The 26,425-nt window shown below is 39.8% G+C and overlaps 1 protein-coding gene across 12 annotated transcripts in view; it reads left to right on the top strand.

Moving 5' to 3' along the window:
• Positions 1-4,130: 4,130 nt before the first annotated feature.
• The window catches only part of LOC143028607 (sialin-like), a 43,618-nt gene continuing 21,323 nt past the window's right edge, over positions 4,131-26,425 (top strand). Inside the window, exons 1-6 of one of the 12 annotated variants that reach the window (XM_076190955.1) lie at positions 9,322-9,496; positions 9,961-10,178; positions 18,540-18,681; positions 21,291-21,336; positions 21,494-21,687; positions 22,748-22,981. In XM_076190955.1, coding sequence (XP_076047070.1) covers positions 18,592-18,681; positions 21,291-21,336; positions 21,494-21,687; positions 22,748-22,981 — 564 coding nt within the window. In that variant the 5' untranslated portion in view covers positions 9,322-9,496; positions 9,961-10,178; positions 18,540-18,591. Of the gene's footprint in view, positions 4,242-4,272; positions 4,688-9,320; positions 9,497-9,960; positions 10,183-10,210; positions 10,532-17,330; positions 18,682-21,290; positions 21,337-21,493; positions 21,688-22,747; positions 22,982-26,425 lie in introns of those variants that run through there. The other 11 variants (XM_076190956.1, XM_076190958.1, XM_076190961.1 and 8 more) reach the window with 11 other exon arrangements.

The following is a 26,425-nucleotide window of genomic DNA, read 5'->3' as shown; positions in this document are numbered from 1 at the left end:
ATTTTTAAATTCATGTATTGTTTTTGCACACACCACTTTCTCATCTAACTTTTTTCCAGTGTGTGTGTGTGTGTGTGTGTGTGTGTGTGTGTGTGTGTGTGTGTGTGTGTGTTGAGACATTGTGACAAGTTGAAAAAGGTGGAAAAAGAGAGTCACGGGTCTCGTTCCGAGTTTATTCCTGACCGGTTTCGCTTGTAGCTTCTTCAGAGGAATGTTACTCTGAGAATAAAGCTGGCAGTATACATAGTTGGTTGACTCCGCGTTCCCTCTTTGTGGGGGTCCGTTGGAGTTTACAATGAATTATTGAGTGAGGTGTTGTTCTATAATGTGTCGTAATGTTACAATTTATAATTTCATGAGTATAATATGACTTGTGTTAAACCAATAAACCATGATGTGAAATGTAATTTAAACTAATAAACCAGAAATCGAACAGTTGTATGGGAATAGAATGGCTGAGGTGTCCTAAAATGTGGCGAGATGTCACATTTTATGATAATATTAGAATAGTGTGATCATGTTGTGAGAAGAAACATATTCACAGAACAGAAAATATTAAACTTTTATATGTGATACAAATATCACATATAAATGTTTAATATTTTCTGTTCTGTTAATATGTTTTACATATGAATGTTTAATAATTTCTGTTCTGTTAATGTGTTTCTTCTCACAACATGATCACACTATTCTCATATAAAACGTGACATCTCGCCACATTTTAGGACACCTCAGCTACTCTATTTCCACACATACAACTGTTCGATTTCTGGTTTATTAGTTTGAATTACAACTCACATCATGGTTTGTTAGTTTAACACAGTCATATTATACTCATGAAACTATATATTGTAACATTACGACACATTACAACAACACCTCACTCAATAATTCATTGTAAACTCCAACGGACCCCCACAAAGAGGGAACGCGGAGTCAACCAATTATGTATACTGCCAGCATTATTCTCAGAGTAACAGTCCTCTGAAGAAGCTGCAAGCGAAACCGGTCAGGAATAAACTCGGAACGAGACCCGTGACTCTCTTTTTCCACCTTTTTCATATATATATATACATACATATATATATATATATATATATATATATATATATATATATATAATATATATACATATACATATATATATATATATATGTATATATATATATATATATATATATATATATATATTTATATATACCAAAGGTTTTTTCCCCTTACAAAGGAGGTAGCCAAGGTCAAAGGCATAAATTCACTCCCACCCATTTCTTCCCCAAATACTCCATTCCACTTCACCACCCCTCCCTCCCTCCCTCCTTTCTTGGCTCCTCCTGGATTACGGGTGATCCCTGCATCTCGCCCACTACCCTGGGTCAGAAGCAATGTAGCAAGACACAGCACATCCACGGTAAGGCCGCTTCGGAATACCTGGCTGTATAATATCAATATAAACAAATGAAAAAATAGAAATTTAGTAAGTCTTACATAATTTATTAAAAACTAATATGTTTTTGAAACAGAAAATATGTATACATTAGTGCCTTACAAAATGCGTGAAAGCCAATTGTACTGAGTTTATATTTGCTTCTTTAGTTGAATTGATATTATATTTTAATTGTATTTAACTACAAATATTTCATGTCTATCACAATAGAAATGTACCTATCTGTATATATAACTACTATATTTTATGCTTACAGACAAAATAATTTCACAGCAAAATCTACAATTCTCAAATTTATTCGTTTATTCATTTTTATATTTTATTTGTAAATCAAAATATATCCCATTTTCATTATGCTAAAGGAAAACGCCTAAAAAAAACCTCATTTGTCATCGTTTACATTATTTAGTTTCATTGATGGGTGAGTATGGTGTGGTGACGTTGTCTCAACCGCCGACGCCGGCCACACCGGAGATGGCCGCTTCCCTGGCCGGTCCAATCAAGACTGATGACGTCACCAACGCGAGCGGAGTCGTACCCACTCGTCAAGGCTCACAGCTCCCTCACGCGAACCACAGCTCAAGGGAAGGCGGCCAATCAGAAGGCTAGACGGTCCAACAGGTTCCATCCGTGTTCCCGCCACGGGGTTTATAAGGACGACCTCTTGCCAACCGAGATCAGAATAGTAACCGAGATCAGAATAGAACCAAACGTCGATTGTACCTAGCCCTCGTCAGACCGATTCTGTGCCAGTCCCCGGGACTAAGCCAGCTGACATGTGCCACCAATAACTACGAGCATCAGAAGGTTCAGAATGCCGCTGTCCAGTTCATCACGGGCTCGCGATGGAGCGACTTCAGAACCACTGAGTCTCTACACCAAATTTCCAACATCCGTCCACTCAACCAACACAAACACAAACTTCACTCAAGACACCTAGAAAAACTGCACGCCAAACACAAACATCTGATACAACATATTACACCTAGACCACACCGTACAGACTATCTGTCAGCTGCGCCCGTCCCACGTGCGGTGTACACGATAAAACGTGTATAACCGCACCTACAAGTAACACACCCCTTCACCAGCTTGACTGGTGATAACCGCAATAATGTAATAATAATAATAGTAATGGTAATAATAATGATAATAATAATAATATCGATATTCAAACCCGACCTGGGGTAAAACAGGAATTCTCATGCCTTACCTGGGGCTAATCAGGAACGCCCTCTACACGCGGGAAGTGAAATCTACTCACTAACCGTAAATTACACACATACACCTCTCACGAACATAGCCGCATCCCACGCACAAACATATACATTTCCTTTTTCTTCGACTAAAATTCGTTTCCTTTCTCACTTTCTCTTATACTACATCTTCTCATTTCAGTTTACCTCCCACTAAAGATTTTTCCGTTTTTCCCCCTTTCTCTTCTACTACGTCTCCTACCATTTTCCAAACTTTCGTTGGTGATATAATATGCTCTTCCTCCCGGCATTGGCGCCACCGTCCAAGTTCCTAGCCCAGTTCTCCTAAAGCCACGACAACAAACTAGCCCCTAATCGCTCGCAATTCGCCCGGTGGCAATAGCCCTCTTTTATACACTACTATCTTTTCATTTTCTAACAGACATTCTTCCTCTCCCACAAAACCCGATCCCGCGCAAGCGAGGTGGTCTTTTCTTGGAATCCAGAATCCAGAATAGTAATAATAATAAAAACAATGATTATGATGATAATAATAATAATAATAATAATAATAATAATAATAATAATAATAATAATAATAATAATAATAATAATAATAATAATAATAATAATGATAATAATAATGATAATAATGATAATAATAATAATAATAATATTATTATTATTATTATCATGATTATTATTATTATTATTACTATTAATAATAATAATAATAGTGATAATAATAATAACAATAGTAATGATAATAATTATGAAAGTGATAATAATTATAATGCGATATCTTGCCCATTAATTATCAGGCTGTATGTACACCTGCTTAGAGGCAACAACCCTCTATGCGTAGCATACAAAAGCATATCGCAAACAAAACACGACTACATGCACAAACACCTACATAAACTTTTCCTTCTACTGAAATTATTTTCCTTTCTAACTTTCTCTCCTACTGCATCTTCTCATTTCAGTTTACCTACGACTAAAATTATTTTCAATTTCTCTATCTTTCCCTACGACTAAACCTCCTACTCTCTTTGTTTGTTGATGTTAAGATAAATAAACATCCCTAAAGTGATTTCAAGGTTACATGCATTGATTTCAGCCTCCAACTCCAAGTCTCCTGCCCAACCCTCCTAAGCCACGATACCATGGCATCCCTAAAATTGCCCCGTGGCAATAGCCCTCTTTTGTACACAACGATCTTTTCCTTTTCATACAGCCACTCTTCCCTCCTTACAAGTCTAGGTGGTCCATAGAACAGCTTCACAAATCACCGCAGCAACAACTCGCCTCTAGTTCCAAGATCTTCTTCCTCGTAACATAGAACGAGGACCTCCAGCTGCATTTATCAGTCTCGCCATATACAGTACTCGCCTGATTCGGTGATTAAGAGATAAAGATTACTGCTGAGTCAAAAGTTTGATTTCTTCCTTAGTCGTCCATATCAGAACACTACAACGGAATAACTCAGTTGGCAAAGCACCGGAATGCAGACCAGTTCAACGTCAACTCGATAACTGTAGAAATTAAGTAAGTCTGTTATACAGTTCACGAAAAGCTAATATGTTTTTGAAACAGAAAACGTACGTATAGTGCTTTACAAAGTGCATAAAATCCAATTGCAGACTATTCAACGTCAACTCGACTCCAGTTTGATTCAAATTACGTTTCCAGTTATCGGTCACTTAAAATATTCCAAATATAACCTACGGCAGGGTCTGACTATAGATAAATTAATGTCCAGTCCATCGACCAATCAGCCATTCGTAATTCACTGTTGAGCTTGGGCTTCTTCCTAAATACTTCTATTCGTCGCACGAATACTTTATCTCGTTTCTTCACCTCTCCATTTTCTACGCCTTCTATCTTGTTCCTATACAGGAAAAAAAGACACTGAATGAAATAGTCTGGCGTAAGTCAGAGCAACATTTGTTAACTACGTCATAGTGGCGAACGTCGAAAGCTCCTTTATCGGACCTATCCTGCATTCCGTCAAAATTTGTGATAATGCATACTCCCAAGATTGCGAGTAGGTCTACGACTTTCATTCCATACATATTTATTTGTTTTTATGTACTTTTTTGTTCATTTATTACGATTTTATATAATTTTCTGTTTATTCATTTTAATCGATCATTTGTATTTAATTTATTTATTCTGTGTCAGAACTATTTTCTTATTTACGTGTATGAGCTCACGACGCTGAGAAATAGGTTAGATTAGGGATTGACTCCATATTATCTAGGCGTTTTGAAGTCTCAGTTAGTTAGAGGGCAGGATAGATAAGATGGGGGAGAGGGAGGGGGGAATTTGGGGGTTTAGTGGGAGGAAAGAATGAAATGGAAGGAGGTTAGAGTTATGATAGGTGTGTCACAATTTTTGAAATTGTGACACCCGGCTCGCTGTCTCCCCTTCCCATTTTCTCGTCTGATTTCTCACCGTTACGGCCCTTCATTCCCTATACTCGGGGGAATTACCAGAGTCCTTAAGACTTCTAGTAGCTACATCCTGTCCTTTCTCCTCCTCTTTATCCTCTTCAACTGTCGTGCCATTTTTGACAATCAATTTCAGTGCCTTAACGAAGGGAGAGACTTCTAATTATCTAGAAACACCCCCCCCCTTTTTGATTCGTGTTCTCATAGCCAAGCTCAACGGTTTTCGCGCCCAAACAAAGCGCCCAAACACACCCCCTCCCCCCCCTGCGCGCTGCCACATATTTGTTTTAAGCTAGGCAATTAGAATAATTAGGATTGTATCTAACCCGCTCGTGAACAGTGTCTACCTCAAGGAACAATTGCAACTGTGTCATCTCCCACATGAACATTATTCGTAGTACCCTTCACAACTAGGGACGGAGACGTAGAACTATTGGCAACGTCGGAAGCCGGCTAGCGGGCATTTTGACCTGACCTGCCGCAGGACACAAGCAGTCTAAGCATCGAGATCATCAAAGGAGGTCGGACCGCTCGTTCTCGGAAGTCCAATCGTGTCCTTTCCTCCCTCATGTGGCTATGAAGGATTTACATCCTTAAGTGAGCGCTTACGCACTGTAGACATACGACGAGTGTTTCCGGGACAAATCCCCTTCCGAAACTTATCAGGAGGAGCGTTGTGTGTGACATCCCGACCATCATGGGGATGTGAATAGTGTCTAGAGGCATCCAGCCTCCAGTGAACAAATCATTCGTGTATCAAGGGGTCACTTACGTACCTGTACCCCTTTCCTCGGGACACTGACCTGAAAGGAAGTGGATAGCGAATACAAGAAGCCCCCTACGTGATCAAACCCGCTCCCCCGCCACGAGGCTAATCACAAAGGATGACCCGGGTGCACTCACGTCAAAGATGAGGCAAACCCGTGTGCGTTTCTCGCTGTGTAGGTGAACAGTTGCCAGATGTCGCTAGCCATTTATAGAATCGTCCTGTTTTCAAAAAAGGATGTGTTTGTTGGATAATCATTTCACTTTGTGTTAAATTAATAATTAACCATTAGACTCTATAGGTAACGTTTATTCTGGTTCTAGTTAGGTATATAATTTCAAATATGATAATGATGCCATAAGATAGCGCTGTGCAGGAATTTGCAAATAGAAGTACGTGTATCTGCAAACATATAGTCACGTGCTGGGAGGTTGGTACGATGCATTGCATGTACCTAGATAATGTAGGCCCTTGTGGACACTTAGTTGTAAGCCGAGGTATTTGATATATACTATAATAAGGAGCAATGTGCCTCTGTGTATACTTCTTTCTGTGTGTGGTTGTGTACGTAATGTCTGTCAAATAAGATACGCCGGAAAAACGATCTTCTAGAAAAAGTGAAGATGAAAATAGTGTGATTCAAAACTTAAACATTAAAAAAGACTAGGTAATAAAATCTTATATGTCATTTGACAGTGACTTGGATGCGCTTTTGGTTTAAAATATAACAATTGAAAATGTTATATCAAAAGTAATCGCCTAAGCAACGAAATAATAAATTTATTTCGAAAAAATGTGCATTTTAATTTATTAATAAATAGTTAAAGGAGATCGAAATCGAATAACAAGAGAAATCAGAATCCCGTGATTTTCAGGGGCGTTTACACTAATATTTCATAATCTTCCTAAATAATAAATAAAAATGTAACTGTATTCTAAAATAAAGGCAATTACCTAGAGAACATTTATTTGAATGCCTCATGCTAAATTGTTTTCATTAATTATTAGTTAGTATATAATTGTGATTGATTTGAAATAAGTTAGGTATAGGAAATGAAACAGTAATATGGAAACATCAATGTATTTTAGCATTTGGTACATTTTTTAATATGTTTAAGGCTAAATTCCTTTTCCTTTTTGTTATCTTGCCTTTCAGTAAGGCAGCTTTGCCTCTTGGTTGGCCAAACTGACGCCTAGCAATGGTCGTTGGCTGACAAGGAATTTTTCTCTTTGCCGCCCCCGATGCCTTAAAAATAGTGCAGCCTGCAGTCCGAAGGAAAGTAGTAACCTGCGCAGGATTTCTGCAGGCTTTCAGCCTCTGTTCAAATACCGCAAAGGAGCTGAGCATGCAGGTGCTTTTAGTTCTTTTTAATTCTCTATTGATCATGCTTGTGAACTCATCAATGCTGGTGTCAATTGATTGATTTTCATTTGTTGTCTCTGCGGAGGTCTCGATAACGACAGCTACATCTTGCTCATCGTCACATCCAGCTGGTTCTTTATTAACATGAGATACTGCATTAACAGGTGTATCAGCAAATAAGCCATCGAAAAAAATTCGATGTCGGCATCGGTTTGTCGCCGTATATCACCTTATACAAGACTTCTTTTTCAGCAACAGTGCAGGCGTATAATTGTGGAAGGCGAACTGCGCTGTACTGCGACGCTGCTAATTGATGTTGGCAAACGCTTCCTGTGTTTCCACAGAGGCAGCTGCACATGCCGATTGAGAGGTCCACATTGTAACAAATGCCCTCTTGTGAAGCTGACTTAACAGTATAAACTGTTCCTCCAGCATGAGTGACAGCGCACATTGGAATGGTGCTGGTGGAAGGTTTGCAAGAACTGTCCTTTTTGAGGAGGACATCTGACAACCGTAGACGAAGGTAATTGTTGTAAACGTCAGCCATTACCAACAGCAGCTGTACACCGTTGTGTGCCTTGTTCCTGTACACAATTAGGAAATAATAATTACAATTATGAATTTTTGTTAATTAAAAGAATTCCTATTATTAAAAATTTACATTAAAATTACGCTCAAATCTAAGGCTAAAGTAAGTGGGTTGCATACATCAAACATCTACAATAAAGTATTTAAAGTTGCTGGCAATTTAATAGCTTCCATAACTTTAAACGCCTGTACACACTTTCATAAAAATCAGAAACCATAAAAATCAGGACTGCCGACTGAGAGTTGCAGCTGACACAAGCAAGGCGTCAACCGTCAAGTCAAGTGCATTGGTCTAACAGGTACGTGATTAACGTGACACTGCCAAAGCTAGAGCGCGCTGTACGAGACACCTGACGGCTGCTCTCCAAACTAATTATTCCTATAATTATATAACTAATATTAACTATATAACTAATTATTCCTATGTGATGTATATATTTAAATTGCCAGATAATTATGAATTCGTGCGCCTACCACCGAAGGCGGAAAATCAGTTTTTGTGTATTGAAATTGCGATAAAAAGCCGTACCGAGTTTGACAACTGGTTAATTAAACGACTTATCGCAAAAGAATAATGTAAGTTGGAGGAAGAAGTTTGGCGATAAAAAACGAAACAGTAAATTGGAACTCTCATTTGTTTGTCACCATGCGAAAATGGGACAGAAAGGAGTAAAAACAACTGACACTAAGTAAGTACTTAATTTATAATATACTATTATTGTTTAATGTTTAGCCACAGATAACTACAAATACGGTGTCATGATAATTATTTTACACTTTGCGCTATTACAACAGTGGATAATTCTTTTTTATTTTTAATCTATTTACTGATTCATATAACATCGATAGAAATGATTAGTAAATGGCGGTTGCTTGTTATTGTGTAGGCTATCACTCTTCAGGAAATAGCTGCTGCATTTAGGTAGGTAGTATGAAACGGTAACGAAATGAAGTAGACACTGCAAATGTAAAATAATGTTTATAACACACTGTACCTAGATATTTAATTGGTAATCTTGCATAATAGCGGCGTCAAGTAATTAGGTAGTTAAGGTAAGGTTAGTTCAAATTAGGTAAGCTTAGATAAAATTAGATACGGTTAGAAACGTTTCGGTAATGTTAGGTAAAGTGTAAAGGCTAGATAATAAACAATTGACGCCGCTCACCTGAAATTATATCGAAGGCGCCGCTATTCTGCAAGTTTACCACTTAATTTCCTACGTTATTTGTGAATTTAATTACCTATCATGCCTTTATACATTCACTGGTTTTCATACAAAAATACTTGCGATAAGTACCAAAGTAGATAGTTTATGTAAAGTATTAGAGTACTATATTTCTATTTTCTTTATAATTACAGGTGGTTGCACTGTTGGCTGGAATATCAGTACTAGTATATATATAAATATATATATATATATATATATATATATATATATATATATATATATATATATTTATTTATGACAATATATATATATATAAATATATATTTCTATTTTAGTTGTCCTGGACGACTGAGGGCGGTCATTAGCACTGACGAATTGACACCCAAGTCTCACGCTCACCCCTGTCGTATCACCTTCACTGGCCATCACAACCATTCCCTTTCCTCAGCTGCTATCCTCAGCGAGTTCAAAATGTCAACAGACACCAAGGAGGAATTTTTCACCTACTTCGAGCAAGGTGAGAATAATTAATAAATAAAATATTATAATAATAAATTATTAGTTAATAGGTAGTATATACCGTACCGTGTACGGTGAGTCATGAAAATTCTTTTACACTTTGCGCTCTTACAACAATGGATAATTCTTTTTTATTCTCAATCCATTAGCTGGATCATGTAACAACAATAGGGATGGATAGAAGATGGATTATGCTTCTTATCCCGTATCATTTTTACGCAAAACAGCTAATAAATTTAGTATAAAACCGCAACAAAAAGAAGTAGTACCACCACAAGTGTAAAACAATTTTCATGACTCACTGTACATGTGTGCAGTTGGTACAGAGAAATGAAAAAAATCGTGAACAATTCTTGCAGTAGGTAAGAGAACTTTATATTTTATTTTCATGTCGGTGATGCGTGTAACTATTTTTACAAAGTGAAATGATTATCAAACAAACACATCCTTTTTTGAAAACAGGACGATTCTATAAATGGCTAGCGACATCTGCCAACTGTTCACCTACACAGCGAGAAACGCACACGGGTTTGCCTCATCTTTGACGTGAGTGCGACCCGGGTTCCCGCCGTGATCAACAACACCGATATCCTTCAATAGCAAAAGCATCCTGCCAGAACGAGGAACAGTACCCCATGGAAGTCATCCCCTCACCCAGCAGAGACCCTCTGAGGATAATAGCAAGTAACAAAGAGTATTTACTAGATAGGACCCCTAGATAGGCGCGCAGGGAGATAGGATAGATAGGATGTATGTGTGAATCCAACTGTTAAAACCCTTATTTAATGTCAAGTAGCATATTTCTAGTGTTTAATTATTCAATTCATTAAAACTCACAATAGGAGTTCTGGGTTTCATTAGCCTAGGACGGTTCACTTAATGAGTTGTCCCATCATACCCCTCCCCCTTCTTTGATTTACTCTCACGCTTGCCTTGGAGGGAAGGCGAGTGGTCCCGAGATGTGATACAAATCGCCTGGACTTCGGTTCCCCAACTGCAGCTATCTTCCCCCTCCCTTCATCAATCACTTAAGGTACGTGTTACCCACACCACCTCATCTACCACCTTCTTCCACTGTCCAGGAATTTGCGTCAAGGTGTGGGGCAGACCCAATTGCTCGGTTATTTATGTAGTCTCGTGGACTGTATCTTCGAAGTCTCAGTTAGTTAGAGGGCAGGATAGATAAGATGGGGGAGAGGGAGGGAGGGGTGTTTGGGGGGTTTAGTGGAAGGCAGGTAGAGATGTGATAGGTGTGGGCAGACCCACTTGCTCGGTTATTTTTGTTGTTGTATCTAAACTCACAACATAAACAGGTAGTTTGTTCCATATTTATTTTCTATATACTTCTTTGTTCATTTATTAAGATTTTATATAATTTTCTGTTTATTCATTTTAATCGATCAGTTGGATTTAATTTGTTTATTCTGTGTCAGAACTATTTCCTTAATTTACGTGTATGAGATCACGACGCTGAGAAATAGATTAGGAATGGACTCCATATTATTTTGGCGTTTTTGAAGTCTCAGTTGTATCTGAACTCAACACAAACAGGTAGTTGGTTCCAAACATTTACAATATGGTAAGAAAAAAGATATATATTCATTGATCTTTGATCTCTTATAGACTATTTTGCAACCATTATTTTGTAATAATTTATGCTCATGTTAACCATTATTTTGTAAATATCTATGTTCCTAGTAACGAAGCCATGGAACATTTTGCAGACTTCAATTAAACCACCCCGTATTTTACGTTTGAATAAAGTAAATGAAAGAGAGACGTCCCCCAAATCATGCTCGCCCAAAGTGGCTCGACAAAGAAACTGAACAAGTATTGCTAAAAAGAGACAGGCTTATAAGAAATATAAGTACTCGGGTGCATCTAATGACTGAAAGTTATGTATCAATACAGAGATTTAAAAAAGACAATAATAAAAAAAAGAAAACGACAATACGAAATGAATATCGCTGATAAATCCAAAGAGAATACCAAAGAATTCTACAGTTACATTAGAGATAAAAAGGTTGTTAGGAAACATTGGTCCACTATTATCTGATGATGGTCAACTTGAATATTCAAATGAAGGAATGTGTAATATTTTAAACAATTATTTCTGCTCGTTATTCGTATACGAAACACCTCAAAGTGAGCTCCAATCTGAAACCTGTGAAAAGTCTAGGGTAAACTTACTACGGTAAATATAACAAAAGAAAAAAATAAAAGGTGTATAGAGAAACTCAAAGTTAATAAAACACCAGGGCCTGACGGTTGGCATCCAAGAATCAAGGAAATGAAAAATGAGATTGTTGTTCCATTAGAAATTATTTTCAAGAAATCCACCATATCCAGAGATGTCCCAAGTGAATGGAAGCTAGCTAACGTTACTTCCATATTCAAAAAAGGTGAAAAAAGAAATCTTATAACCATAGGCCTATAAGTTTGACCTCAATCGTAAGAAAAATAATGGAAACTATCATCAGAGATACCATCGAACATCATTTAGAAAGTAACGGTTTGATAAATGATAGCCAGCATGGTTTCAGACGGAAACGTTCTTGCGTGACTAACTTACTCGAATTCTACAACACAGTTATTTCGAGTTATGACAAAAGAAACAATATAGATTTAATATATCTAGACTTTGCAAAAGCTTTTGATACCGTCCCCCACGAAAGACTACCTACTAAATTAGCTTCACACGGAATAAGTGGTACCCTACTAAGTTGGACTAGTAATTGGTTGAATGATCGAAAACAGAGAGTTGTTTTAAATGGAAAAACTTCAAGATTGAAAAATGTTACAAGTGGAGTTCCTCAGGGTTCCGTTCTTGGGCCACTGCTATTCATAGTATATATAAATGATAGAGACCATGGACCAAAATCTATTGTTTCCAAATTTCCTGATGATACAAAACTGTGCGGAATGGCAAATTATCACTAAAATCAGTTAGATATTCAAGAAGATTTAGATAAATTACAGCAATGGTCTGGAAAGTGGCTAATGAAATTTAACACAGGTAAATGCAAGGTAATGCACGTAGGTAAAAATAACAGTAAGTACGATTACAAGTTATTTGGAAATTCGTTAGCATAAGTGAATAGTGAAATAGATCTCGGCGTAATTATCAGTAACGATCTCAAATCATCCAAGCAGTGTATTTCAGCCTCTGAGAAAGCAAATAATATTCTAGGACTGATTGCGCGATCTTTTGATTTCAAAAGTCCATCACTCATTAACAAGCTATATAAATCGTTAATTCGTCCACATTTACTGTTTCCGTATGGTCACCGAATCTCATTAAAGACATTGACAGATTGGAAAAAGTACAACGGTGACCCACAAAACTGATTCCAAATATCAAAAATAAATCTTACGAAAATCGACTAAAACATATGAATCTATTTTCCCTAAAAAAAAAAAGCGTAGACTCAGAGGTGACTTGTTACAGGTTATTAAAATTCTAAAGGGAATTGACAACATCAAAAGTGAAAAATTTTTCACACTGAGAATCAGACAAGAAACAATGGTCTCAAACTGTCCGGAAATAGATTCAAATTGGAAGGGGGTAGAAACAAGATACTATGACACGTAAGTCTTTTTCTTGATGTAGTGCCTGAAGTTGGTTACTGTTCATGGAATAATCGACATGACACATGTTTTTGTTGCCTATATACAATTTTTACATTTATCAACGTTAAATTCCATTTACAATTTATTGTTCTAGTCAACTATACGATCTGATATTGCTAGCAATTTTAGTGTCGTCTGTAATTCCTTTTATCTTATATACCAGACCACTATCCACATGATTTACAGAAATAATAGATGGAACCGGACTAAGCACAGATCCCTGGGGAACACCGCTCACTACATGACACCAGTCGAACAAATTTCCATTGACTACAACTCGTTGTTTTCTCTCGGTTAGTCAATCTTGAACCCAATTATGAATATTAACCATGATGCTATGTGAGCGTAATTTACTGAGTGGCCGATTATGCGGGACTATATCAAACGCTTTTCGGAAATTCAGGTATATTATATCGATTGGTTTGCTTTTGTCATACATACTAAAAAAGCATTATCAAATGAGTCAAGGAGGCCAGTCAAACATAAACGTTTTCTTTTAAAATCGTGTTGTAGCTCTAAGGAAATCCACAATTTAATCATTAGGATCGTTTCCATTAATTTACATACAACTAATGTCAAACTAATAAGACGGTAATTACTGGACAGAGATTAGTTACCTTTTTATCAATTGTCATAGAAGTCACATTAACCAATTTCCATTCTCGAGGGCGTTAATGGTTTACAAATTTCATTTTAGTTTCTTTTCAAATCCTTTGGAAAATCTTGTCTGGCGTTTTATAATTTTTACTTTATCAATCTGATGTGCGATTTCAACTTCTGCAACAGAAAAGTTAAGTGATGTATTGCAATTACTACCGATATACTGAAAACTGCTATTGTCTTGCACGGGCCATTTGCGTATTATCATTTGTATGGTTGTCACTTTGTAATACGAATGTCCAGTGTTAGAAGTATTGACGTTTTTTCACATTAATCTCTCAAAAAGTAGTCTATGTTTTTTTATTTGTGTTGCATTCCTCGGACCAGCACCCTAAGGTTTGGGTCTTTTAATGTGCGTGGATGTGGTACAGATGAGAGTAAAAGGGAAGAGATAGGTAGTATGTTTGTGAGAAGAAAGATGGATGTGTTGGCTTTGAGTGAAACTAAGTTCAAAGGGAAGGGTGAGTGTAAGTTTGGGAGTGTAAGTGGGAGGTTATCAGGAGTGAAGAGAGGGCGAGGGAGGGAAGGGGTGGCTATTCTAGTAAGTGAAGAGATAGGTAAACGGGTAGTGGAGTGGAAGGAGGTTTCCTCAAGGATAATGTGGATGAAGGTGAAACTGGGGAAGGAGATGTGCGTCTTTGTAAGTGCATGTGGGCTTGGCAGTGAGAAGAGTGTAGAAGAAAGGGAGGCCTTTTGGATAGATCTAAATGAGTGCATAGAGGATTTGGGAAGAAATGTCAATGTGATAGTACTGGGAGACCTTAATGCTAGGGTGGGAAATGGTCCAATCGATGGAGTGGTTGGGAAATGTGGAGTTCCAGGAAAGAATCGTAGTGGAGAGTTGATGGTGGAAATGTGTCTAGAAAGAGAGTTGATGATAGCAAATACAGTGTTTCGGAAGAAAGTCAAGCATAAGTACACATGGGAGAGGGTGGTGGAGGGAAGGGTGGTAGATAGAGCGCTAATGGATTATGTAGTGGTAAATAGGATTATGATAGGAAGAGTTAAGGATGTACATGTGCTAAGGGGAGAGGGTGGGGGAATATTAGATCATTTTTTGGTGGAAGGTAAGTTGAAAGTGGAGGATAGATGGAGGAAGAGGAAAGGGACAAAAGTTAGGGAGGTTCTTAGAGTGAACTCTTTGAATGAGAAGGAAAAGGAGAAGGAGTACGGAAAGAAGCTGAAGGAGGAGTGGGAGGGAGTAAAGGGTAGAGTAGAGCTAGGAGTGCAGGAGGAATGGGGATGGTTCAAGGAGGGAGTCATAAAGTGTGCAAGGATGGTGTGTGGAACAAGAAGGACAGGGGGAAATAGAAGGAAGGGTAGTGAATGGTGGGATGAGGAAACAAAGAAGGTTGTAGAAGAGAAGCGAGCTTTCACAGATTGGTTACAAAATAGGACGAGGGAGTCATATGAGAGGTACAAAGAAAAGAAAAGAGAAGTAAAGCAAAAGGTAAAAGAGGCAAAGAGGAGAGCAGATGTGAAATGGGGTAAGAGTTTGACAGAAAATGTTGAAAGTAATAAAAAGATGTTTTGGAAAGAAATTAAGAGAGGAAGAGGAGGCGAATCAAGTAGAGAAGAAAAGGTAAAAGGTGCAGATGGAGAGATGATAATGGAAGAGAAGGCAGTAAGGGGAAGATGGGCAGAATATTTTGGGGAGTTGTTAAATGTGAAGGAGGATAGGGAAGGAAAGATTGCTGCAGTGGGAAGTGCGAAGAAAATGAGAGTGATGAATGAGGAGAAATAAGGAAGGATGAGGTAAAGGCAGTTGTAAAGATGATGAAAGCAGGTAAGGCACCTGGTCTGGATGGATGCCATGCGGAATGTCTGAAAAAGGGAGGTACAGTGATGGTGGACTGGTTGGTGAGGTTATTTAATGTTTGTTAGAGGTTAGAGTGCCGGAGGACTGGAGGAGTGCCTGTATAGTTCCTCTTTACAAGGGAAAAGGGGACAAGTGTGAATGTAGTAGTTTCAGAGGGATCAGCTTGTTGAGTGTAGTTGGGAAGGCTTATGGGAGGATCTTGATTGAGAGGATTAAGAGAGGAACAGAAGGAGTAATTGGTGAGGAACAGTGTGGATTTAGGACAGGTAGAGGTTGTGTAGATCAGATCTTTGTGGTAAGACAAATATGTGAAAAAGCTATAGGAAAGGGGAAGGATGTTTTTTGGGCTTTTATGGATCTGGAAAAGGCTTATGATAGGGTAGACAGGAAGGCACTGTGGGAGGTTATGCAGATATACGGGATATGAGGAAAGCTTCTGGGAGCTGTCAAGAGTTTTTATGAGAGTAGTAGAGCTTGTGTCAGGATCGGAAATGGAGAGAGTGAGTGGTTCGAGGTAAAGGTAGGACTTCGTCAAGGATGCGTTATGTCACCCTGGCTGTTCAACTTATACATGGATGGGGAGGTGCGAGAGGTAAATGCAAGGGTAGTGGGCAAGGGATTGGAGATGGTTAAAGAAAATGGAGAAAAGTGGGAGGTGAGCCAGCTGTTGTTTGCGGACGACACTGCGCTTGTGGCAGGATCGGAGGAGGGATTGAGGAAGTTGGTGGCAGAGTTTGGGAGAGTATGTGATAGAAGAAAGCTAAAGATAAATGTGGGTAAATGTAAGGTGATGAGATGTACAAAGGGTGAAAGTGGCAGTAGACTGGAAGTGAGCATTAAGGGAGAGTGACTGGAGGAAGTGGATAGTTTTAGATACTTGGGTGCAAATGTGGCAGGGAAAGGTGGAGTGAAAGTGGAGGTAGAATGTAGATTGAGAGAAGCGAGTAAATGCCTTGGTGGATTAAAGAGTGTAATGAGGAATAAACATTTGGGAATGGATGCTAAGAGAAGACTGTATGAAGGAGTGATTGTGCCAACAGCACTGTATGGGGCAGAAAGATGGAACATAAGAGAAGAAGAGAGAAGGAGTTTGAATGTGTTTGAGATGAGGTGTCTGAGAAGTATGAAGGGGGTTACTAGGCTAGATAGAGTGAGAAACGAGGAGGTGAGGAGGAGAACAGGGGTGGAAAAGGAGCTGGGAGATAGGGTTGATGAAAGAGTATTAGGATGGTTTGGACACATGGAAAGAATGAGTGAAGAAAGACTAGTAAAAGAGGTGTGGAAGGCAGATGTGGAAGGAGTGAACATGAGGGGACGTCCTAGGATGAGGTGGATGGATGGGGTGAATGGGGCTTTGGGGGAAGAGGGGAATGTCTGTTGAGGAAGGACGGGAGAGGACAGAAGACAGGGGTGAATGGAGAATGGTTGTATATGGATGATGTTGTGATTGCATGAGGTGGAATGGGCGGGTGGATGGGGGGTGAGGTAATATGTGTGAGCAAAATTTGACGCAGCCCGAAGGGATTTCTCCCCGTCCTCTCATTTTATGCAATGGGGGGACGGAGAGGGGTGGTCGCCGATTTAATGAAGCAGCCTTGCTGTGGATGTGCTGTGTCTTGCGACACTGCTTCTGACCCAGGGCAGTGGACAAGGTACAGGGATGACCCGTCATTCAGGAGGTGCTAAGATAAGAGGGAGGGTGGAGGGGTGTGGAGTGTATTCAGGGATGGAATGGGTGGGAATGATGTTATGCCTTTTTCTTTTTGGCTACCCCCCTTGTAAGGGGGGAAAAGCCTTTGTATATGTATGTATGCAATGTAATTACGATAGGCTCGTCTTTTGAGTGTAAGATTGAATTAAATTTCTTTATTTATTCATATTAAATCTCGAACGTATATTTCTATAGGGTACACAATGTTTAACTGCTTCATTGATTGTACAAGTAAACGATTTCCACTCTTCCATGGGATTTTCACTCGAACAAATCTCCAGCGGCCGCCAGTTTCCTCATATGATCAAAGTTGGCTCTGCTATGATTAGTAACATTCTCTACACTGATCATTTCATTATCTTCTTTTATATTGATAATTCTATGATCGCTTGAACTAAAATCTGGTCCAGTGCTACGTTGTTCAAAGGTTCCTTGTCGGTTGACATAAATCCAAAATATTTTCGCCACGTGTTGGCAAAACTAATTTTCAAATAAACAGCTGTATAAGTAGGGTCATGGTGCCTCAGTGGACCATCCCAATAGTATACTGGCAAATTAAAGTCGCCAGAAATTATATTTTCATGTGAACAGCATATATCGTCTATTTGATTTTTTTTTTATCGATATCTGTATCGTTTTTTTTTATCGATATCTGTAGTTGTCGCTCCCCAGACTGGCCGAGCAGTATCGTCTCTCATTGGCTGGAACAGAGTAACCCAACAAATCTAATTATAGGATGTACATTGTGTTGTTACGTATATACTTGTGTACAACGCAGTCTTCCTCAATAGTGCGGGGTGAAGATTTACATCCTGGACGGTTATATGTAGTCTTACAAGGTGGTCTTTATTAACGTAATCTAACCATAATCTCATCTTGTCTGCTCCGACGTAATATATAAACGATTTCAATGTTGTTGATAGCTACGTTATCATGCCAGCAAATTGAAAATTGCTGTGACCTAGAATGATATCTCCACAATCTAAGAAGTCTGTCATTAACAATCGGAAAAAAACATTTTTGCATAACAACATTATACCGTGATAAGAGGTTGAAAATTACTTGCAAGAAGCTTATTTTCACTATTATTGGTGTGCTTTAAATCTAGCGCTTTATATACTATTTTCACCTGTCATCGACGTGGTGCAGTAGGGAAGAGAAGGGAAGTTCGAATCAAAACAAAACAAATCTAGTGAGAGGGTGGCTTAATTATTATTTCAGGTGAGGCCACCACTCTCCTGAATATATCGAAAATAGCACAAAGATTCAAAGGATGAAGTTTGGTGTGTGGAAATGGCTACGAATATTCCAATACAGCCGTGTTTCAACTCCAACAGAGCAAGACGATTCCTTACCTTTCATAGTAAGTTATACTTGGTTAAATTTAATGCATTGTAACTTTACGTGAATTTGAAAATAATTTAGTAAATCATAACTCACCACTTCCTGAAATCAAGAGAAGAACTCCTGGTTTGATAAGTATGTAATTTTTTTTTTTTCATGACTTCTTATGGTCACCATAGACTATAGTGATATTTGTCAGAGCATATGGTCGTGTACTACATAATTATCAGGTGAACATCATTAAACATATCTTGTAGGAAATGGTGAACTAAATTTGCCATATACTTTCCCAACTCTATATATCTCATTTTTCATATACAGTCTATTGCTGGGAAATTGTGTACAGCTATAGGGACTTTTGTCTATTTTACTTATGTTTATAGACAGTTCATGTGGATTATTACCGATATGTGTTGTTTATTATATTCTCACTGATAACCAAATGCATAACCAAATGCATATATTGTCATTGGTCCCTCCCTAGACATAGACACAGTAAAAAAGAACACTCCCCAGGCACAAATCAAAATAGCTTGTTTCCAATCATCATCCAGCATTGAAATACTATTAATGCCTTAAGAGTAGGTATGGCAGGATATACCACATATCCTAAATACATTGTATGAAACATAATCATTTACAGTGCTAGATACCTAGGAGTCATGGGTCGCAACAGATTGGCTGACTGAAATAAGGTATTCAAGTAGTCCCAGTTGCCCTTATTGTCCTATAGACCTTGCTTGATGTATGTGTGGACTTAAGTAGAATGTGAATTTTTCCAAGGGCTGATGAAAGATTATTGGGATGGTTTGGGTATATACGAGGAGTGATCAGAAAGTAATGACAGTCGGACTCGTAGCTGAGAGACTATAAGTGTTGGGGGGGACGGGGAGCAAGGGGCAGCAAGTGTTGCCTGTTGTTACATGTTTGAGCTTGTCGCTGTTTGTCTAGCTTACATTTTATCGTTGCGCTGTGCGATTGCGTCATTGTTGGTTTGCCTCTCTAACCGGAAACATGGATTTTTCGAAAGAAGGCTGCAGATTCTACACCTTCACAAGGTGGAAACTCAGGAAAAAAGCAACGGAGATCAGAGAGGAATTGTTGCAAGTTTTTCCCAAGTCTACTCCATCACTGGAAACTGTTTCCCGCTGGATTCGAGCTTTCGCAGCCGGAAAATTGCAGCTATTAGATGATCATCGTCCTGGCCGCCCTCGGACATCCGTGAGTGAAGCAACGACGGTCCGTGCGCGGGCCATCATTGACGAAGATCCAACTGTTACTCTTCGATTCTTATCCTTGGAGCTCGGTGTCAGTTATGGGAGCGCACATGACATCGTGCATGAACACTTAGGGCTGAGGAAGAAGTGTGCTCGATGGATACCTCATTTGCTTACAGAAGAGCAGAAGAACGAACGGGTGCGGATTTGTCGTCTATGGCTGGCTGAATTCGAGCCAAATGGTTCGAAACGGTTCTCAGATGTAGCTACCGGAGATGAGTGTTGGATTTCTTTCTTCACCACCAGAGACAAGCAGTCTAACATGGTGTGGTTGAGTGATGAAGAACCTTGACCTCAGATTCTGAAGGAAGGATTTCGCAGCAGGAAGCGCCTTTTCACCATCATCTTCAATTCACAAGGACCAATGTGTGTGGATGTAATGCCTCAACAGTGTACTATCACAGCCCAGTACTACACTGATCATGTCCTTCCTCGAGTTCTGGAATATCAGGCCAAGACTGCACCAACCCGTCGCCGATCGCGCCTTTTGCTGCACCATGACAATGCTGCCCCCCACAAAGCTCGCCTCACTGTGCAGTTCCTGGAGCAGCAGGGGATCACACTTCTCCCCCACCCACCCTACTCGCCTGACCTTGCTCCCTGTGATTTTTGGTTGTTTGCAAAAATCAAGGGTGCGATCGCAGGGAAGCTGTTTCATCGCATCCAAGATCTGGCGCGAGCAGTCAATTCAGAGCTACGAGGTATATCGGTTTCTGAGTACCGTGAGTGCTTCATGAAGTAGCGAAAGAGGATGGAACGTTGCATAGAGGCAGGAGGGGAGTACTTTGAAGGAATGTAGGCCACTATTTGGATTTACCTCTGTACCGTGAAAATATATGGTATCACTGTCATTACTTTTTGATCACCCCTCGTAGAAAGAATAGGTGAGGAATGATTAGCAAAAAAAGTGTGGAAAGCAGAGGTGGCTGATGGAATGAACTTGGGGTGACCAAGAATTAGATGGATGGATGAAGTGAAAAAGGAAGGAAGAAGGGAGGGGATAGGTGTGAATGGAGAATAGTTGTGTATGGGTGATATTTTGATTCAGCATGAAGAGACTCCTGGTCTTCTCCATTTTCCTCACGAGAGGACAAGGAGGAAGAGCTTCTGTGTAAATGAATTAGCCTTGCTATGGATGTACTGTGTCTTGCTGCATTCTTTCTAACCCAGGCAGTGAGTAGGAAATGGGGATAGCCCCTCATCCACGAGGAGCTAATGAGAGGGAAATGATATGTTGGGGATAGGAGTGGGTGCATGCCTTGGCTGGCTACCTCTCTTATAAGGGGGAAAAGGCCTTTGGTATATAGATGGAATGTGAATTAGAGTTGAACAAATTCCGTAATCTCCACAGGTGAAGGAGAGCTCTCCCAAGCCACAAGATGATGCAGGTCCTGAAGGTTAGCTTACATTATGTGTTCCACTTCATCAAAGTTAAAGAGAAACAGTAGACAGTAGAGTCTTCATATAGGTTAATGACTATATGTTTTATGCAGTCAGTATTTGAGGAACTTTGTAACTTCAGTTCACAAAGTATGATATTTTTCAAATTTACAGGCTATGGACAACGGCATGTTCTGGCCCTGTTGGGCTTTCTTGGATTCTTTATGGTGTATGCAATGCGGGTAAACTTGTCCGTTGCCATTGTTGCCATGGTGAAAAGTGACCGACACAGAAATACCATCAGACTACCTGCAAATGACTCTTGCCCAGCTCCAGTTGTGGAAAAGAAGTCTAATGCAGAAGAACTGGTAAGAGTATTACCTAAAGTCTTTGCATTTTTGGATTACAATGAAAATATCTTAGATTAATTCATTGCTCAGTTTATGCATGTAAACTTTCACCCACCAATCTTTCCCCTATCAATCGGTGGGTTGTCCGTCTTTGCACAGGTGGAGTTAACATATCTCCCAACCATCAGAAAAGTATAAAGATAATCAGCTGCCTTGTTAATTATTTACATCTCTGGCAAATTCTTGTTTGTCTATAATTGGAATATTTAATAACTTTCCCTCTCTCTCAGTTACCCCATCTATCTGTCATTTTCTTTATCTTTTTCTCAAGTGGATATATATATATATATATATATATATATATATATATATATATATATATATATATATATATATATATATATATATATATATATATACACATACAGGTTTCTATCCAGCTATATACCAATAGGCTTCTTTCCTGTTATAAGGAAGTTAGCAAGCCTGCCCCAACATAGTCCACTCCCATCCCATCTGTCACCTGTTTCACTTTCATCTTATTTTGATTTAGAATATATATATATATATATATATATATATATTTTGCACTCCAAAGGAATTTCTCTCCATCTTCTACTTTTCTGCATTTCTGCATGATTTAATGAAGTGATCTTGCTGTGGATGTGCTGTGTCATGCATGCACTGCTTCTGACCCAGGGTAGTGGGCGAGATGCAGGGATGACTCGTCATCCAGGTGGTGCCAAGATAAGAGGGAGGGAAGTGGGTGAATGGAGGTGGAGTAGTGGTGCCAAGATAAGTGTCTTGTGACACTGCTTCTGACCCAGGGTAGTGGGCGAGATGCAGGGATGACTCGTCATCCATGTGGTGCCAAGATAAGAGGGAGGGAAGTGGTGAATAGAGGTGGAGTAGTGGTGCCAAGATAAGAGGGAGGGAAGAGGGTCAAAGGGAGTGGAGTGTGATAGGGATGGAGTGGTTTTTATGCCTTTGTTTTATGGGTGCCTCCCTTATAAGGGGGAAAAAAACCTTTGGTATATGTATGTATGGTATATGTATTAATATTTTTTTCCTCTTGCAGACTGGAGAATTTGACTGGGATGAGAGGACCCAAGGCATCATTCTTGGTTGTTTTTTCTATGGGTACCTACTCACCAACTTTATTGGTGGCCGAATGGCAGAGAAGTTTGGTGGACGGTTGGTGTTCGGCCTTGGTGTTGTTTTGACTTCAGCACTAACCATTGTATCACCACTGGCTGCACACGTGTCCACTAATTCCTTCATCCTTATCCGAATACTTGAAGGGATGACAGAGGTGAGTTGGTGTGATATAACAGAGCGACAAAGTTATTATTGCATGTGTAGGAATGGAAAATCATACTTAACTTTATCTATTTATTTTTATTTATATAATTATTATTATTTTATTATTATTATTATTATTCATTATTATTATTATTATTATTATTATTATTAATTATTATTATTCATTATTATTATTAATTATTATTATTATTATTATTATTTATTATTATTATTATTGTGGGCGGATCTTGATTGAGAGGATTGGGAGAGGAACGGAGGGAGTGGTTGGAGGGGAACGGTGTGGATTTGGGACAGGTGGAGGTTGTGTGGATCGGATCTTTGTGGTGGGACAGATATGTGAGAAAGCTGTGGGAAGGGGGAAGGATGTTTTTTGGGCTTTTATGGATCTGGAAGGGGCTCGTGATAGGGTGGACGGAGGGGCACTGTGGGAGGTTATGCAGATATATGGGATAGGAGGAAAGCTTCTGGGAGCTGTCAAGAGTTTTTATGAGAGTAGTAGAGCTTGTGTCAGGATTGGAAATGGAGAGAGTGAGTGGTTCGAGGTAAAGGTGGGACTTCGTCAAGGATGCGTTATGTCGCCCCGGCTGTTCAACTTATACATGGATGGGGTGGTGCGAGAGGTAAATGCAAGGATAGTGGGCAAGGGATTAGAGATGGTTAAAGAAAATGGAGAAAAATGGGAGGTGAGCCAGCTGTTGTTTGCGGACGACACTGCGCTTGTAGCAGGATCAGAGGAGGGATTGAGGACGTTGGTGGCAGAGTTTGGGAGAGTATGTGATAGAAGAAAGCTAAAGATAAATGTGGGTAAAAGTAAGGTGATGAGATGTACAAGGGGTGAAAGTGGCAGTAGACTGGAAGTGAGCATTAAGGGAGAGCGACTGGAGGAAGTGGATAGTTTTAGATACTTGGGTGCAAATGTGGCAGGAAAAGGTGGAGTGAAGGTGGAGGTAGAATGTAGATTGAGAGAAGCGAGTAAATGCCTTGGTGGATTAAAGAGTGTAATGAGGAATAAACATTTGGGAATGGATGCTAAGAGGAGACTGTATGAAGGAGTGATTGTGCCAACAGCACTGTATGGGGCAGAAAGATGGAACATAAGAGAAGAAGAGAGAAGGAGTTTGAATGTGTTTGAGATGAGGTGTCTGAGAAGTATGATGGGGGTTACTAGGCTGGATAGAGTGAGAAATGAGGAGGTGAGGAGGAGAACAGGGGTGGAAAAGGAGCTGGGAGATAGGGTTGATGAAAGAATATTAGGATGGTTTGGACACATGGAAAGAATGAGTGAAGAAAGACTAGTAAAAGAGGTATGGAAGGCAGATGTGGAAGGAGTGAACATGAGGGGACATCCTAGGATGAGATGGATTGATGGGGGTGAAGGGGGCTTTGGGGATGAGGGGAATGTCTGTTGAGGAAGGACAGGAGAGGACAGATGACAGGGGTGAATGGAGAATGGTTGTATATGGATGATGTTGTGATTGCATGAGGTGGAATGGGCGGGGGGGGGGGTGAGGTAGTATGTGTGAGCAAAATTTGACGCAGCCCGAAGGGATTTCTCCCCATCCTCTCCTTTTATGCAATGGGGCAACGGAGAGGGGGGGATCGCCGATTTAATGAAGCAGCCTTGCTGTGGATGTGCTGTGTCTTGCGACACTGCTTCTGACCCAGGGCAGTGGACAAGGTGCAGGGATGACCCGTCATCCAGGAGGTGCGCAGATAAGAGGGAGGGTGGAGGGGTGTGGAGTGTATTCAGGGATGGAATGGGTGGAAATGATTTTATGCCTTTCCCTTTTTGGCTATCTCCCTTGTAAGGGGGAAAAAGCCTTGGTATATGTATGTATTATTATTATTATTTATTTATTTATTTATTTTTTTTTTCCCCAATGATGGTAATAATTGTAACTTTGACTTTCACTGACAGTTGTTTTCTGGCCCTCCCATAGATCTCTCTGGGAAGAGACCTTGAAATTTTGTCTGTATTATATTGGTGTATTTACCTAATTTATATATGGATGGGGTGGTGCAAGACCTAAATGCAAGGGTAGTGGGTCAGGGATTTTAGGTGGTTAAAAAATTGAGAAAAGTGAGAGATAAGCCAGTTGTTTGCTGATAACACTGTGCTTATAGCAGGATCAGAGGATGGATTGAGGAAGTCAGTGACAGGGTTTGGGGAGGTGTGCAAAACAAGGAAGTTGAAAATAAATGTAGGTATAAGTAAGGTGATGAGATGTACAAGAGGAGAAAGTGGCAGTAGACTGGAAGTGAGTGTTAAGGGAGAGAGACTGGGGGAAGTGGATAGGTTTAGATACTTGGGTGCGAATGTGGCGGGAAAGGGAGGAGTGGATGTGGAGGTAGAATGTAGATTGAGAAAAGCGAGTAAATGCCTTGGGGGATTAAAAAGTGTAATGAGAAATAGATTTTTGGGAATGGATGCTAAGAGGAGATTGTATGAAGGAGTGATTGTGCCAACAGCACTGTATGGGGCAGAAACATGGAACATAAGACTATGCCACAAGTGCAGTGTCATCAGCAATCAAGTACTAGCTCATGTCTCCCTTTTCTTTAACCATCTCCAGTCCCCTGCCCATTACCCTTAATAGCAGAGCCCTTAGTAGCAGTAATTATCCATATAATGATTAAATAATAAGGAGAAATGTTGATGCAATGATAGATTGTATTTATAGAGAGTATCACATGGCATATTGTCTGTACATTTATCAAGCTCTTTAATTAAGGTAGTTTTGACACCTCAGCTATGGTAACATAAAACAAGCTGGGGTATTGGCTGCTTGTTATTGTGGCAAAGTAACATGCAGTCGATACTTTAGGGTCTATATGGGGCGCCCCTACGGACCAGAGCCACACATCATTTTGTCTATGATAGAAGAAATTCTGTTCATAGAGAAATGATGACACTTATATACTACGACTGTCCCTCCGTTATGCTGTCCCCCAACCCCTTGTTGCTGTCCTGTACCATTTCTCTGAGTATTCTCTTTCTGATTGGGGGAATTCCCTGTGGTGGGGGAAAAGAATACTGCCACCAAGTTTTCCCACTTGGATCGTAAGAGGCGAGAAGAAAGGGACGGGGAGAGGGACTAGGCATCCTTCTCCCTGTAGCCCCAAGGGGCAACTTCCTAAATCGAAAAGAAAAGGCATAAGGGGTGCTGGCGGGCCTCGGGCCAGCACCCTAAGGTTTGGGTCTTTTAATGTGCGTGGATGTGGTACAGATGAGAGTAAAAGGGAAGAGATAGGTAGTATGTTTGTGAGAAGAAAGTTGGATGTGTTGGCTTTGAGTGAAACTAAGTTGAAAGGGAAGGGTGAGTGTATGTTTGGGAGTGTAAGTGGGAGGTTATCAGGAGTGAAGAGAGGGCGAGGGAGGGAAGGGGTGGCTATTCTAGTAAGTGAGGAGATAGGTAAAGGGGTAGTGGAGTGG

Source organism: Oratosquilla oratoria, chromosome 9 (assembly GCF_046742065.1).
Source record: "Oratosquilla oratoria isolate Oo_2021 chromosome 9, ASM4674206v1, whole genome shotgun sequence".
Taxonomy (NCBI): domain Eukaryota; kingdom Metazoa; phylum Arthropoda; class Malacostraca; order Stomatopoda; family Squillidae; genus Oratosquilla; species Oratosquilla oratoria.
This window is presented reverse-complemented; position numbering and strand designations above follow the sequence as displayed.